The sequence below is a fragment of the Rhodamnia argentea genome, chromosome 2 (assembly GCF_020921035.1).
Source record: "Rhodamnia argentea isolate NSW1041297 chromosome 2, ASM2092103v1, whole genome shotgun sequence".
NCBI classification, from domain to species: domain Eukaryota; kingdom Viridiplantae; phylum Streptophyta; class Magnoliopsida; order Myrtales; family Myrtaceae; genus Rhodamnia; species Rhodamnia argentea.
In genome coordinates this window covers 22350452-22366553 of record NC_063151.1, presented here as the reverse complement: position 1 = coordinate 22366553, position 16102 = coordinate 22350452, and the positions used below count along the sequence as shown (strand labels likewise).

The 16102-nt window shown below is 42.4% G+C and overlaps 3 protein-coding genes and 1 pseudogene across 3 annotated transcripts; 1 reads left to right on the top strand and 3 right to left on the bottom strand.

The window, feature by feature from the left end:
• Nucleotides 1–3359: 3359 nt before the first annotated feature.
• Nucleotides 3360–6535, bottom strand: LOC115750761 (annotated as a pseudogene).
• Nucleotides 6536–7521: 986 nt separating this feature from the next.
• LOC115750710 (wall-associated receptor kinase 3-like) lies at nucleotides 7522–8977 on the bottom strand. The gene is made up of 2 exons (XM_030688225.2): nucleotides 8818–8977; nucleotides 7522–8216 (listed from the first exon to the last, which is right to left on the bottom strand). Exons 1-2 carry the CDS (start codon nucleotides 8975–8977, stop codon nucleotides 7522–7524), a joined length of 855 nt encoding a protein of 284 aa, XP_030544085.2.
• Nucleotides 8978–9688: 711 nt separating this feature from the next.
• Nucleotides 9689–10165, top strand: LOC125313669 (salutaridinol 7-O-acetyltransferase-like). The gene has a single exon (XM_048273482.1). It carries the CDS (start codon nucleotides 9689–9691, stop codon nucleotides 10163–10165), a length of 477 nt encoding a protein of 158 aa, XP_048129439.1.
• A 2448-nt stretch (nucleotides 10166–12613) lies between these two features.
• On the bottom strand, nucleotides 12614–15850 carry LOC125313966 (putative wall-associated receptor kinase-like 16). Its single transcript, XM_048275370.1, has 3 exons — nucleotides 14938–15850; nucleotides 14656–14829; nucleotides 12614–14037 (listed from the first exon to the last, which is right to left on the bottom strand). The coding sequence occupies exons 1-3, from the start codon at nucleotides 15830–15832 to the stop codon at nucleotides 12827–12829; spliced, it is 2280 nt and encodes a 759-aa protein (XP_048131327.1). The 5' UTR covers nucleotides 15833–15850; the 3' UTR covers nucleotides 12614–12826.
• Between the last annotated feature and the right edge of the window lie 252 nt (nucleotides 15851–16102).

The following is a 16102-nucleotide window of genomic DNA, read 5'->3' as shown; positions in this document are numbered from 1 at the left end:
GAAGTAAGGTCGGTCTTTTTCTTTTTCCCATTTTTTTTTCTGGTGAAGTAACTGTAGTAATTGGCTTAGTTCAAGCTGTGGAGTTAACACCAGCTGGTCCCGGAGACTTGCAAGAGACAGACTCGCAACATCAAAGTCTTGTGCCGTGAGGTGCGGTGCAAGGTTACATTTTTCCAAGTGCGTAATATACTCTGTCCGAGTAATCTCACAGTAAAAACCACGCATTCGTCTAAAGGGCTTGAGCTTCTAGAACAATTCGCAATGATCTCGCTAAATCTCATACGGTATTAGAGCGCGAAATCCTAAATCGAAAGGGAAATATTTTCATGTTTAGTAGAGGTAAAAAAAATGAAAATAAGTGTGAAGGAGAGTACCAAAGTAATAAAATATTAAATCACATTTTTATCTAATAATTTGAGTTTTTAGAATAGTTTGCCGTAAATTTTAAAGAAGAACAAAGCCAATGTGAGCCAGATACTGGAGTGCTCTTGTCAAAATATAAAAATAAAAGAGCTGCTCTCACTTTTCAAATAATCTCTGAAAGGATGCCTAGGATTCTGGAGGTCAAAGAAAGCAAAAGTCTTGGTCTTCTCCTGTCCCAATCGATTTTATGGTAGTTCGTGCATTGGTACGTCCTGTTCCTTTTGCGGCAAAAACTCAAAAGTTGATAGGGAAAGGAGAAGGACTTTTAATGACCCTTCGTTTTTTTATTTTAACGAAGAAAGAGACTTCTTGGTAAACTCTATAACACGACAACTCCAAAAACATAATATTAGGCCGTTTCTCTCCGTCGTTAAAGGACAATTCCTTCTTCTTTTTTTAACGAATCTCATTCGTAGACCGACAAGAATTACTAACAATCACCAACCTTTCAAACTAAAGTTGACGCGCCAAATTCCTTAAAATGGCTTATTTGCTGAAAACAGCTTTAAACTCAATAAATCGCACAGCTCCCAACTATTGACTGAACTGGTAAGATGCTGCATGGGTCCAAGACTACATTTATTGTATTTTCCTAAATATTGATATCGACATGAATTTTCACAAAACATTTCAACCTACTATCAAAATCAAGTTCTCCTCGATAAGAGGGGACTATGTCACGGCCTCTCCTTTCGTGAAAAGAAAAAATCTGCTCTTCTCAATAATTTTCATGTCAAATCTTCTTACCAAATTTTGGCAATTTTACTTATCGGCAGGGGTGATGTATGGCTTTCAAAATATGTTGATTTAGAACTTTGTTTTGTTGCATACATGTTGCATTGCTATGTATGCAAATAAATTACGACATCATATGGAAGACTTCCAGAAAATTATTAATAAAGTCCTAAATATATTGAAGTTATTTCAATTCACTCTCAATTTTTGTTGTTGCCAAATCAGTCATAAACCTTTTTGCATTTATGTTAATTCAGTTTATTCGATCAATTCTAACCTTAAATCATTGATGAGGCTTGCCCTTGCTAGTGTGAGCTTCACTAGAGGTCGAGGCCGGCCCTCACCTCTAGCCCCGTCGACCGGCTAGACAAAGAAGAAAGGGAAGAAAAGAAAACAACTGAAAAAAAAATGAAAAATATTAAAGTATCATTACAATTTATCCACTTTAGCCCCGATCGCATCACATTAGCGATTTTAGGTCAAAATTGAATTAATTGACTGAATTGATAAAAAGAAAATATTGACTGAATTGACAAAATTATAATAAATTTAAGACTTTCTTAATAATTCTTCTGCAAGATGTCAATTTGAGCGAAAATGCGCGTTCTTCGTTCAAATTATCTGATGGGAAATTGAGTAGTAGCATTGTGTTGCCGATTGATGAGCTTACCCTTCTTTTTTTTTTTGGTTGGTGGGACCCGCCACGTCAATGCGTCGAGCGACGTAAGCAAGTCACATGGCCCCAAGCGCCTCAACTAACTCCCCATCGCTTCGGCCACCGCAAATTCCCCGTTTTGCCATTCCCCTCCCGAGGAAACCTCGATTCCAGTTCAGAGTAAAAGCCACGGTATGGCCCGGGATCTGATCATCGCAATGTGGAAAGGACTTTCGGATTCCGAAATTGATTTCTTCAGAAATTTTTGAGGGTGACGTGTGAAGTTTCAAACCAAATTACAGCTTCCAGTTCAGGGTACAGCCACAGAACACGGCCCTAGTTCTGATCATTGCAAAGTGGAGAGGACTTGAGGAGTCCGAAATTGATTTTCCATAAATTTCTGAGGGTGACGCGTGAAGGTTACAGGTAAATGCAAAGTCAACGTGGTCGGACTCCTCCGACAATTTCGGGTTTGCGACAATATATCTCATCAGGATTTGCCATTGCCGCAAACTTTGACTGTTTTGTCTATAAAGGGCGTCAATGATGCAGGGTGCTTTCGGTGCATTGCCAAGACTTGCGAAGTCAAGCAAAACAATCCAAAACTGGAGAATGAGAAATCAACAGGAGCAGACTGGTTTGAGCTGGTGATTGTATGCAGGAAACGTGTTTCACGGACCGCGTTTATACTCGAAAATTTTGTATTTTTTTTAGGTTAGTATCGCAAAAAATTCCAAACTAGTATAACCGTGAGATAAAACATAACGTGCAGCTCCAAACAGGTAAAATATAAACCTTTCCAGTTGCGTTACAAAAATTAAGATTTCTGACTATATCTAACATACTTACCATTAGATAAGTATGTGGCTCTGGCTTACGTATTGGTACCGCAAATTATGACGTGTCTTCTTTGGGACTTTATTTTCCTCCCATCACTAATTAAAGGGAATTTTGATTGCAAATATGGACAATTAACTACATGAAAACTTCGTTGGAAATAAATATGGATGATATTCATACTTGTAATTCAAATAATTGCAGGATTGATTCGACGAAAACATAACTCAAGCCCAATGATCTTATGGATGATAAACACATGAGCAGAAGTCATTGGAAGAGCGACCTAAACGTGAAATTCATTTCGGGTGGTGGCTTGTGGAACTGAACATGCCCACAATTGACACGCAAAAATTTCATTCTTTAATGGTAAGGCAAGACCATAGATAAATCTTTTGAAGTTTTTTCAATTTAATCTTGCATCTATATTGGCAAAAAGAACTACATTGTTAAATTATTAAAACATTTGAAATTAATTCGAAAAATTATCAAAAGGTTTAGGTCTAAATTGGTAAATTGCTAAAAGGATTAAAACTACATTGGCAAAATTGAAAGGTTTATGACTACTGCATTGGCCAACATACAACGGGTTTAGGACTTTTTGGACAGTTATCCCCAAATCTGCACTTTCATACCATCTTAACTTCAATGCAATTTCGACAAAAAAAAAAAAAATATATCGGTGCACTCAAAGACAAGATAGCTCCCAAATCTCAAAAGCTCCACCAACAAACAGTAGGAGTAAACCATCTTCACATTATGTCACTGATTTGAATCCAAAAGCTTTCCAAATCTTAGATTATGCTGCATTGAGAAAGACACTACATAAAATACACGCTTAGAAACCATTTAATGAACAAGAAGCAACCCATATTGCTCCTAACTTTGAAAGTGAAAGTACCAAATGAACCAGTGCAGTCCATGGACACCTAGTGCAACCATAACTTCCATCACGACATACCCAGATACATATCGATCACCTTACTATTTGTCATCTCCCGCTACTAACTAGTGACATGACATGGCTTTTCATGCTAACCGTGCACCCGGTGCTTGCGATCACGATACTATCCATATACATGCCGATTGTCTCTCCCATTAAACAAACTGTCTCTTCCGGATTCACATCAATACCCTTGACCCATGGATGCTTCGCCATTGCTCTGAGTTCCTCTAATTCCATTGCTACTTCCTTCATGGTCGGGCCTCTCCTCGCCTTTTACTTTCAAGCATCTCTCGGCAAGATTGGCGACTTCCCTCACCTGGTCGTCATTCCCTTCGTTCGCAATAAATTCCTCAACAATCTAAAACAACTTGTTGCTTTTCAGTGATGAGAGGAAGTATGTTGCCAAGCTCTGCTCTTCTTCCGGTCGGTCGAAACAAAGCGCCTTCTTTCCTGTCAAGAGCTCGATAAGCACAACCCCGAAGCTATAAACATCACTCTTTTCCGTCAATTGGCTTGTGAGGAAGTACTCAGGGTCTAAGTATCCCAATGTTCCCTGGACCAAAGTGGACAATTGCGTTTGATCAAGTGGGACTAATCTTGAAGCTCCGAAGTCGGAGACTTTCGCAGTGTAGTTAGCATCCAAAAGGATGTTTGACGACTTGACATCTCGATGGATAATAGGAGTGGAAGCCGTGGAGTGCAAGTACGATAGGACTCCGGCAGTTTCTAAAGCGATCCTCAATCGGGTCTCCCAAGACAGCTTCGATGATTTGCTCGGGTTGTGGATGTGGTCGAAGAGAGTTCCATTGTCGACGAACTCATACACCAATAAAGGCACCTCCGTTTCCAAATTACATCCCAAAAGCTGGACCACGTTCCGATTGTTAACTTGAGAAAGCACAATGACTTCATTGATGAGCCGTTCGATTTGGCTTTGTTCCACGAGCTTGGACTTCTTAATCGCAACTACCGTATCATTAGGCAACGACCCTTTGTAAACGGTACCGTATCCTCCTTGTCCGACTATTCTGCTCTCATCATAATTGTCGGTGGCCTTCTCTCGGTCTTTAGCGCTGAAGATCTTCGCAGCTCTTGCGGTTCGGTCACGTTCATGTAATTGTTGCTGCAAAAGCAAGCCGCCATTTTGCTTGAAGTATTGATCTTTACGCATGATGAGCATCCTTTTCTTGTGTCCCAAATACATAAAGCCTAGGCTGAAAAGTAGCACTATTATGCCCACAGCAATACCTGTATACAACCCCGGCTTTTTAGATTAATTAACCACGAGATTAACTGCACAGCAAACCATTGCACCGTGTAAAAGCGGCAGCGCATTCAAACTTTCCGTAGAATTGTATATGACTTGTGTGGTTTTTTAGGTCAATAAATTGGCTAATTCGATCCACCACAACCTTGTGGCTTCGCGCTATAAGCGGGCGATGAAGATCACGCAACTACAACCCACACGGTACCAATATCAACATTGACAAGAGTAAAACAAATCTACTTTTGGATTTTAAGAGAGCGCAATCGTAATGTAATTAGTAACACGTGATAGTACTTAACGCATTAGATGATCTCATTTATCTTCTGCATAGAGAACTTCAATGAGAAGGACATGGACCATTTCATTGTGGATTTTTTCAAGCAAGACGATAGTGAAAGAATGGTTAGTCTTCTCCTAAACCATGGACAAATCAAGTTATATATTTTCGTAATCAATAATAGTATAATTTTTTTATTGGGAAATCCAAGTAAAATGCAAGAACTTACCAACCAAAATCTTCATCAATGGATTAGCAATGCATGTATAACTCCCTTCAGCATTATGGAACTTTCCCTTACACAAGTTCGTCTCTTGATCCGCGCATTCATCAATATCTGCATAAGTTAAATACGCACGCATGAAATGTATCTGATCTTCTCAGATCATATCAATACAAAGGCCAGGTTAAAGAATGTTGATGTTATTAACTTGCCGTGACAACCATTCTCGAGGTAAGGATTGCCTTGGTAACCTTCTGGACAAGTGCACTTGTACCCAGATCCATTTTCGGCTTCAATGCAATTGGTGTTCTTGGTGCACATGTAGCTCGTGCCGTCCTTGGCATCCTTGCATGTTTGATCCCCTATCGCCCAGTCGAGAACTAGAGCGGACTTCTTAAATTTAAGATACAAAAGGCCGTCAACCGAGAAGTTGTAGAAGCTAGTTTCAGCAACAAAGGCATAGCTTCAAGGATTGAAATCCAGGACATTGGAACGATTGGAAAAGCTCCTAATGGACAGGATGTAGCTAAAGATGTTCTTAGGGAACACGACCCAACACTGACGTCCGAAACGTTGCCGCACAAAGACATACAACCGAAAGAGAACTTCCCTTGGCGGTCTCTGAAAATAGCCGACCTGTCGCAACTGACAGCGGTGAACTTGTTCTTGGTGCTGGATATGGGGAACTTCACTAGTTTGAGCCTTGGAAAAAAGCTCAAAGACGGATCTTTCCCAGAAGAGTTATAGCAGTCTCGACCGGTCGAAACGTTAACGCGCAGCTCGTGGTCCTCGACAGAGATGTCGAGCATTTGGATGTTAGAACTTCTGTCCTCCATGTAAGGCACGGGAGGATCGGTAGAGTCATCACAAACGACTCTAAATAAGGGATCTTTGATGCGGCAGCTGGGATCACTATCGTTCGATCCAAAGGGGTATGGAATCAAGAGATTCCCGCAGGAGCTTCGGCATCCGGGCTTGGTCATTGAATCATCAGCTTCTGCTATGCCCAATACGACGGTCCCAAGCACCACAGCTTTCAAGAGAAGCTCATGAATGACCATGCTTCTTCCTTCAACTCTCTTCATGTGTGTTTGTTGTTTCGATGAATTGAATCTGATGGGTTGGGGGCTATATGAGCAGAAGTAAGATGGGTTTTTTCTTTTCTTTTCATTTTTTCTTGTTTTTTCGCTGTTTTTTGGTCAATTAGTTGTAGTTATTAACATCATACGTTCATAGCCCACTTGCATGAGATGATTCGACGACGGTTTCTTAGGTGACAAAGTCTTGCTGCTCTTACTTTTCAAATGATATCCGAAAGATCAATCTACGAATCTAGAGCGTGAGAAAATGCCTCTCCCTCCGTGGGAAAGAAAAGTCCGGTCTTCTCCTTTCCATATCGATTTTTCATATTGTGCATGGCAAATCTTTTTTCTTTTGAAACATTCATCTTAACGCAAAAACTAATAGTTGATAGGAAAAAGACTAGACCAGACGTTTTCTATGTTTGAGAATTTCCAAAACATAATATTGGATTGTAACTTCTGGTCATTACACGGCAATAATCAATGAAAAAAGCCTACTTATTGACAAATTTCATCAGTTGATAACCTTAGAAATTTCTCTTTATAATATTCTTAGATTCCTTTTCATATACCATTTGCTTCCCAACTTATTAAGTTAGTTAGGGCTTTGACTCTCGCCATCACAAGCATCTACCAGCTTTTCAATTAGGGCTCTTGGGTTTTGATTCCTTAAAATAAAACAAAAGGCGGCTTATTAACTAATCTGATAAAATTAAAATAATGTTCAAATTCACAAATCTATATTAATTTTGTATATTCGGGAACATTTTGATAATTTCGGGTATAATAAAAGTCAGGGAAAAGTCTAGTAAAAAGTATATGCATATAGATGATGTAATCATCAGCCGCGAGGTCGAGAATGTTGCGGCTGATGATTACATCATCTATATGCATATACTTTTAAGTGATGAGAGGAAGTACGTTGCCAAGCTCCGCTCTTCTTCCAGTCGGTCGAAATAAAGCACCTTCTTCCCTGTCAATAACTCGACTAGCACAACCCCAAAGCTATAAACATCACTCTTTTCCGTCAATTGGCTTGTGAGGAAGTACTCAGGGTCTAAGTATCCCAATGTTCCCTAGACCAAAGTGGATAATTGCGTTTCATCAAGCGGGACTAATCTTGAAGCTTCAAAGTCGGAGACTTTCGCGGTGTAGTTAGCATCCAAAAGGATGTTTGCCCACTTGACATCTTGATGGATAATGGGAGTGGAAGCCGTGGAGTGCAAGTACGATAGGACTCCGGCAATTTTCGAAGCGATCCTTGATCGGGTCTCCCAGGACAGCTTTGATGATTTGTTGGGGTTGAGGATGTGGTCGAACAGAGTTCCATTGTCGACGAACTCATACACCAATAAAGGCACCTTCGTTTCCAAATAACATCCCAAAAGCTGGATCACGTTACAATTGTTAACTTGAGAAAGCACAATGACTTCATTGATGAACCGTTCGATTTGGCTTTGTTCCACGAGCTTGGACTTCTTAATCGCAACTACCGTATCATTAGGCAACGACCCTTTGTAAACGGTACCGCACCCTCCTTGCCCGACTCTTCTGCTCTCGTCAAAATTGTCGGTGGCCTTCTCTAGCTCTTCGGCGCTGTAGATCTTCGCAGCTTTTGCGGTTCTGTCACGTTCATATAATCGTTGTTGCAAAAGCAAGCTGCCATTTTGCTTGAAGTATTGTTCTTTGAGCCTGATGAGCTTCCTTTTCTGGTGTCCCAAATACAGAAAGGCTAGGCTGAAAAGTAGCACTATTATGCCAGCAGCAATACCTGTATACAACACCGGCTTTTCAGATTAATTAACCACATGATTAACTGCACAACAAACCATTGCACCATGTAAAAGCGGCGACACATTCGAACTTTCCGTAGAATTAGATGTAACTTGTGTGGTTTTTTAGGTCAATATATTGACTAATTCGATCCATCACAAGTGACTCATTCGAACTTTCCTTTTGTAACCACCCATTTTCTCGTACTTTCTCCATAAATGACGAAAAGGTAAAAATCATGCAAAAAGCGTACATAAAATGTCCTTGGCGTGTTATTGCATCACAGGATTTCAAGAGAACACCACAGTCCAATGCTATTCACCAGCGATTTAATGTTCCGGCCGGTCAAGAACATTTTCGTCCAAAGATAATTTAATCAAAATTTTAGTTAAATTAGATTAAAGATTAAAAAAGCTAAAAATTTTCAAAAAAAAAAAAAATTAGAGTCGGGAGGGCTGTGGCCGCCGCCCCATCGGACAACAATGGCCAACGATCGTTGCCGGAACCGGGAGAGAGCCACGACCGTCTCTCGGATCTGGGCGTGGGGCTACATGAAACTTGGCCTCTTGGGAGCGATCAAGGTGGTCTAAACACTGCACGGGGCCAGTCAATGTTGATCTTGTGCATGTAGCTCTTGACGCACTTGCAGGAGAGGGGAAAGGGCTCCCCTACTTCGTCATCACTGTCGAGGTTGGCGGCGTTCGAATCGGTGACGGATATCGCACAATCTGGGTCGACTCTGGCAGATTCTTGTTGCATACGGCTCTAGTCAACTTCATCGTGATGGTTCGGTGCTCGATATACTTCGCTGGGTTCAAGAACGTTTGGGGTTGAGGATCGGCTGCAGTGGCTGATCGAGAGCGAAGATGCCAACTTTGGTGCGGAGTTTCTTCATCAGTTTTTGGCGGCTGAGAGTAGTTACCATCCTAAATTCAAAGCGCTTGTGCGGGATTAATTAAGGGCTAATTATTTTAGGTACTTCTTTCTTTTCGTTTTTCGTTTTTTAATTTTTAATACCTTCGGAGACCATATAAGACTATAGTTTTCTAGTCATCTCATATCTGTCCCTATAGTTATATGCTAACCAATTTCTTGGATCAATGTACATTAATCATATATACTTGCATAATTCTGCACAATTGGTTTGGCTTAGTAATCTTGAGTTTGCCTAGTAGTCCTTTCCTTTGTTCTAAACAGCAAAGAAACACTCTTTCTCATATTAATTAGCCAAGCTCGCGTGGCCGGACACGTGTCGAGCTGGAGAAATACTAAAACGATAGAAGAATATAATTACTATTTCTGATAACTTCTCACTTTTTAATCCATTTCCGATTGTAACCACCCATTTTCTCATACTTTCACAATAAATGACAAACAAGTAAAGTCTCATTAACAGCGTTTATAAATCATGCAGAGGACATACATAGAGTGTTCTTGCATCATAGGATTTCAGGAGAAGACTATGGCCCGATGCCATCCCCCTCTCTGACGATCGAATTGAAGGTCAAGGTTGTCGCCACAAAAACCATCAGACCGCCGTCTCCCACACCAGACCACCTGAAGAATTTGAAGCTCTCCGTCTCCGATCAGCTCCCTCACGTCCTCTACACTTTGAACACGAGCGCTTCGTCTCCCCACCGATCGAGTCGTCTCAAGGCGTCGCTGTCCCGAGTGCTCGCTCAATTCTACCCTCTCGCCGGGAGAATCGGGGACAACCTCTACATGAACGGTGATCGCAAGGGCGGCGGCACCGAGTTCGTCCAAGCCGAAGTCAACTGCCCTCTCTCCCACGTCCTCGACCACCCCTGCCAGGACTTGCTTCGCAAGCTCCTCCCCATCGACACCGAGTCCCCAGAGGTCTCCACCGGACGCCTCTTGCTTGTCCAGGCCAATACCTTTGGCTGCGGCCACCTCGCCAACGAGGTCTGCTCGTCCGAAGGGTTTTGATTTTTTTTTCGAAAAAAAAAAATATGCAGTCAAAAGCTGTAACAACCCGTACCCACGATCATCCTCTTCCGATACCACCTGTTGTAGCTTGACCTTAAACCCTTAGCTTCGACACCTTAACAGTGCGTGTCACTTACCTAAAAAACATATTATCAACGAAAAGGGGTGAGAAAACTCAGTAAGTAATTTCCCTAAACCATCGACGAAGCTATCCAATGAGATATCAAGCAACGACAGTCGAGCAAATAAAAGTGTATCAAATCGACCTGTCTTGATACATTCATTTGAGAATCTAGTTAACTGATGATGTGCAGATGAGGTATGCATGGACAAATGACATCGTTTTATGCATATGGTTTCAATTAATTGCCTCACATGGGCCCAGCCCGTGCATCATCACAATTTTTATAGTTCGTCTCGTTTCGCCTCCGAGACCGACCCAGTCACACAGCAAAGTCTTCCCATACACTCCATGGGGTATATTTTGCACTCGGACATGAAGTCCGTTTCCATGGACCACTCTTGGTCCTTATGCAGAATGTGACAGATCATGAAGCATGCACATGATTCAAGCATGTTATACGTACTACCGTTCCAAGAGCTATAGTTACACTCTTATGATTGCAGTTTCCTAAAGACCCTAGACTGCATCAAACAAGAACCCTCGAGCTATCCAATCCAGCCTTATCGTCGTCATTCTAGAATACAGCTCCCTGCAGTTTGTACCAAACTTTTCGTCCACCCAACGAAAGCACTGGACATGAAGTTCAACAATATTACCCACACGATTCATTGGTTCACCATTGTGGGCATCACATGCGTCATTGGATGGCCCTTCGCAGCCTAAAGCCACCCCAAAACTTCCTCCACCTATTCCGCCCACTCTCCTTCCTAATGCTTGGTCCACTCATTCTATCGCTCAACAAGGACAAGTCAACTAAACATTAAATTCAAGAACACCGCAGTCTAGTAGTCCTCAATGGATCAAACCGACTAAATATTCCTCCAATCGGGTCTTTAACTTTCAAGCAATTCAAAGCAGCGAGTGGTGCTTTGGGAAATTCAACTCCCAGGTTCAACACTAATAGAGGAGGCCCGAAAGACCCGAAATAGAGCCGGAATTCCATTGGCTCGCTGGTCGCCAGTTTCACAGCAGAAAGCAATGGAGACTCAATTTTTGAGTAAGCAAAGGACCCAATTCTAGCTTAGCTGAAGCCATCTAGTTCAGAATTTCCCATTCCCCGACTCTAAAATGTCAATTCCAGCTCTCGGAGTCGCGTGCACAGAAATTCGGTACTACATCCCCTTTTATTTTTATTTTTATTTTCTTTCCGTCGATGAGCCCAGCCGAAAGAACCCAAACGCGACACCCTCAGTGAGTGGTGCTTTGGTAAACTTGCCACATGGTGATGAGGTGTCGGCCAGAGATGAAGGGGTGATAGGTAAGTTGACGGCAAGGGTGGGCTGAGCAATGGGTTTCGCGGTTTAACCGCGGACCATATTTCCGTCGGGACCGAGTTCATACACAAATATTGCGCCCAACTAATTTATTATTTTCAAAATCCCATCGCACGAAAATAATAATAATCCAAATCTAATAACGACTAATTCGCTTATGAAAATTCAGGCCGTCACAAGAGCCATTTGTGAATTTTTTTTTTTTTTTTTGCTAAACATCAATTAACCCAAAATTGCATTCTAAATGACTTTTTATCAATCATCATTTACATTTTCCCAAAATCACTTAGGCTAAAACCATTTGCATTTACTCAAAACTCATTTTTAAAACTGAATCAAATGCACCGATTCGTCGAATGTTCACATGTGATGGCAACCACAATTCACTGCTACTTATGCCGTCTATATGAAAGAGTCGATATCTTTTTCCGTTCCATTTCTGAATAGGCTTTCATTATCGGTCCAACCTAAGGCGCAAAAAAAGGAAAATTTAATTTCTTCTCTTTAGGCGTACTATAAGGCAACAAAATAGGTATAATTGTCTCCTTAAACTGCAGTGAACGATGACAAAATTTACTTTTCTCACCTTAAGCATACCCAGACGTGATGAGGAAATGTCTTTTGTGGCCTTCGGGTCGACGAAAGGCGTCCAAGTCTTAGGTTTAACGCCTTAAGGTTAACAAAAGGCAAACACAGCCTCGGTTTTAGTGCCTTATGCCATATCCAAACTGGACAAAAACAAATGATTGGTGGGAATCAACGTGGTACTTAAAAGGTGCATCCCATGCTTTTCCGCCATGAAAAAGCTTTGTCAAAGTCGGACAAACTCTCTCCTGGAGCAAACACAAATCTGCAAATTGCGTACCATTCGGACTAGTTTACGACAACTCTCGGAGAAAAAGAGGAGGAAACCTTTTCTACATTCGGTCACGATTATAGATCTAGTGCTTTGGTTGCAGCTCGATGATCCTGCCCTGGTACTCGAAAGATTCATACTATTTCCACTTATGAATCACAGCAATGACTTTCATTACAAATGCAAAGGAACACTGGATCCAAAGTACAGACAAAGACTCAACGACAGCGGCTAAAACGGAACTCCCCTAGTACTAGTGGCATCTATTTTATAACAGTAATCAAGAGTTTTCTTACACGCCTAAGAATCTCTTGATGAAGAAGGAACATCGTGTGGTTGTTCTCATCTCATCTGCCACTGTTAACCGGTGTCATGACAACGTTTTTCATGCTATCCGAGGGTCCAGTGTTCATGGTCTCAATACCATCCATGTACACAGTGGGGTGGGTCTTCTCTCCCAGCAGATGAAGCGCCTCTTCTTCATGCAAATCAACACTACTCATCCATGGATGATTAGGTTTCTCTTTGAGTCCCTCTAGCTCAATCGCCACTTCCTTCATGGTCGGCCTCTCCTCGCCTTTCACTGCCAAGCATCTCTTTGCGACATTGGCAACTTCCCTCACTTGCTCGTTGTTCCCTTCATTTGCAATCACTCCGTCAACAATTTGGAACAATCGATTGTCTTTCAATGCTGAAAGAAAATGCATTGCTAGGCTCCGCTCTTTCTCGGGTCGGTCAAAAGAAAGCACCCTCTTCCCAGTTATCAGCTCCGCTAGCACAACCCCGAAGCTATAAACATCGCTCTTTTCAGTCAATTGATTTGTGTGCAAGCATTCGGGGTCCAAGTATCCCCGCGTCCCCTGAACTAGAGTGGACAATTCGGCTTGATCAAGTGGGACTAATCTTGAAGCTCCGAAGTCGGAAACTTTCGCGGTGTAATTGTGGTCCAGTAGGATGTTCGGTGACTTGACGTCGCAATGGATTATGGGAATAGAAGCCGCAGAGTGCAAGTACGAAAGGACACCGGCAGTATCCGAAGCAATTCTCAATCGGGCATCCCAGGACATCTTGGCGGACTTGTCGGGGTTGTGGACGTGGTCGAACAGAGTTCCATTGCTCACGAACTCGTACACTAACAAAGGCACTTCGGTCTCCAAACAACATCCCAAAAGCTTGACCACGTTACGGTGATTAATCCGAGAGAGCACTATGACTTCATTGACGAACCGCCCGATTTGGGTCTTGTCCACGAGTTTGGACTTCTTGATCGCGACAACCGTGTCATTTGGCAACAACCCTTTGTAAACGGTACCGTATCCACCTCGGCCGACTATTCTGCTCTCGTTGTAATTGTTCGTGGCCTTCTCTAGCTCTTCGGCTGTGAAGATTTTCATGGTGTTGGTGGTCCTGTCCCGTTCATGCAATTGTTGCTGCAAGAGCAAGCCACCGTTTTGCTTGAAGTACTGTTCTTTGAGCCTGATGAGTTTCCTCTTTTGGATTCCCAGATACAAAAAGCCTGCGCTGAATAGTAGCAGCACTATTGTGCTTACGCCAGCACCTGCATGACATAACCAGTTATTTTACCAAAACCATCGACGAATCTAAATTTCATGAATCCGTCATGAAGAGACAACATCATACAGCTTCCTGGTTAAAAAGGGATCTAAGCTATTAGCGAGACAAAGTAAGATTTGAAAAATCTCAGGGCGGTGAACCAGTTTCCTGTTATCAATGGAGTTTGAATAGCCGTATACAAGAAAAGCCTATCCCTTTTCGATCCGAGCTGTGCCACTATTAATGCTGCACGTGTCGCCGCTTGCGAACCCCAGGCGATGGTTTGGTTACTGCTCTCAAGAGAACGCCCCACAGCGTTTGTGACTCACAAAACATTGTCGAGAGACTCTCTCTCTCTTGATTTGAGGTCATGCAACCGCCGGCGGGGTCGTCTGAGTCACCATTCTTTCGTCGTCCTCTTTCTCTATATGTTGCACATCTCCTTTTTCTCTGTGGGTTAGTTTCTGTTTTCAAGTAACTTTTTTTTTTTTGGCCAAAATCCTTCTCTCGAGTTTTGAGTTATCTTTATTGTTGTAGAGACATTTTTAGACTATCGTCAAAATCAGCTACTTCAAAATAGTAATGCTTGGGGCAGACACCGAAGTAAACCGAAAGAACATACCGACAAGTATCCGCACCAAATGTGATGCATTAGCAGTGCATCCTTGCCTATCCTTCCAGCCATCACCATGATAACCCTTTCGGCATGAACAAGTATAATTCCCAACAACGTTAGTGCACTGTCCATTGACTTCATCGCACTGGTTCTTATTTGGATCAGCACATTCATCAATATCTACAAAGAAAAAAGGCACACACATACATATCCTAAGTGAGGGACTCAAGAAGGACTGAAATGATATAAATAGTAAGGACAAAGTGAAAAATGTCAATGGAAAAATACCTTGACAACCATTCTCGAGATACGGATTGCCATGGAAACCTTCTAAACAAGCGCACTTGTACCCCGATCCATTTTCAGCATCGGTACAACGGGTGTTATTAGTGCACATGTAGTCCCCGCTCTTCTTGGAGATGGAGCAATTTTTATCCCCTACTGCCCAGTCAAGAACTAGGGGCGCCTGGTCGAGTTCAAGTCGCGAAAGATCACCAGAACTGAAGTTGTAGAAACCGATCTCTGCGACGAAAGCGTAGCTGCAATTGTTGAAACTCAGGACATCTGTATGGTTTTTAAAGCTAAAAATGGAGATATTGTAGCCGAATGAGTTTCTAGGTATGCTCGTCTCGCAGCAACCGATACCCGAGCACGGGCCATTAGTCACCTCGGCAATCTCATTGCATGCCGACATACATCCAAAGGCAAAATCCCCATTGCTGTCCAAGAAGTACGCCTTCGTATCGCAACCGACAGCAAAGAACTTGTTCTCGGTGCTGGATATGGGGAAATCACCAAGGGTGACATCGATAAAGGACCATGAATTCTCGTTGTGCCCAGCAGAGTTATAGCAGTCTCGACTGATGTTCACGGCTACTCGCATCTCGTGATGCTCGAGAGAGATGTCGAGTATTTGCAAGTTACTATCTCTGTTATCGAGATAAGGCGTCGGATGGCCGGTAGAGTTGTCGCAATCGACTGTGAATGAGGAAGGACCGTGGCGGCAGCCGGGATCGCTATCCCTCGATCCGAAGGGGTATGGAATCGAGAGGTTTCCACAAGTGCTCTGGCATCCGCGCTTCGTGATTGGGTAATCAGCAGCTTCTGCTATTAAAGGATTGTGGTATGGACCCAATACAGCCCCAAGCACCACAACTTTCAAGAGAAGCCAGTGGATGACCATGGCTCTTCCTTCAACTCTCTGAATATAACGTGTTTTTTTTTCTTTTGATGGATTAATTTGATGGGTTCCGTTGGGGGGTTTATATAAAAAGAAGTAAGGTCGGTCTTTTTCTTTTTCCCATTTTTTTTTTCTGGTCAAGTAACTGTAGTAATTGGCTTAGTTCAAGCTGTGGAGTTAACACCAGCTGGTCCCGGAGACTTGCAAGAGACGACTCACAACATCAAAGTCTTGTGCCGTGAGGTGCGGTGCAAGGTTACATTTTTCCAAGTG

Bases quoted from the DNA above. Each gene is read 5' to 3' on its own strand.
- LOC125313669 (XM_048273482.1), top strand. From the start codon at position 9,689: ATGCCATCCCCCTCTCTGACGATCGAATTGAAGGTCAAGGTTGTCGCC.
- LOC115750710 (XM_030688225.2), bottom strand. From the start codon at position 8,977: ATGCAACAAGAATCTGCCAGAGTCGACCCAGATTGTGCGATATCCGTC. The intron at 8,217-8,817 runs GTGCAGTGTTTA...TGTTGTATACAG, and splicing joins GATCAACATTGACTGGCCCC to GTATTGCTGCTGGCATAATA.
- LOC125313966 (XM_048275370.1), bottom strand. From the start codon at position 15,832: ATGGTCATCCACTGGCTTCTCTTGAAAGTTGTGGTGCTTGGGGCTGTA. The intron at 14,830-14,937 runs GTATTTTTCCAT...TTTTCTTTGTAG, and splicing joins TCTCGAGAATGGTTGTCAAG to ATATTGATGAATGTGCTGAT. The intron at 14,038-14,655 runs GTATGTTCTTTC...TATGTCATGCAG, and splicing joins TTTGGTGCGGATACTTGTCG to GTGCTGGCGTAAGCACAATA.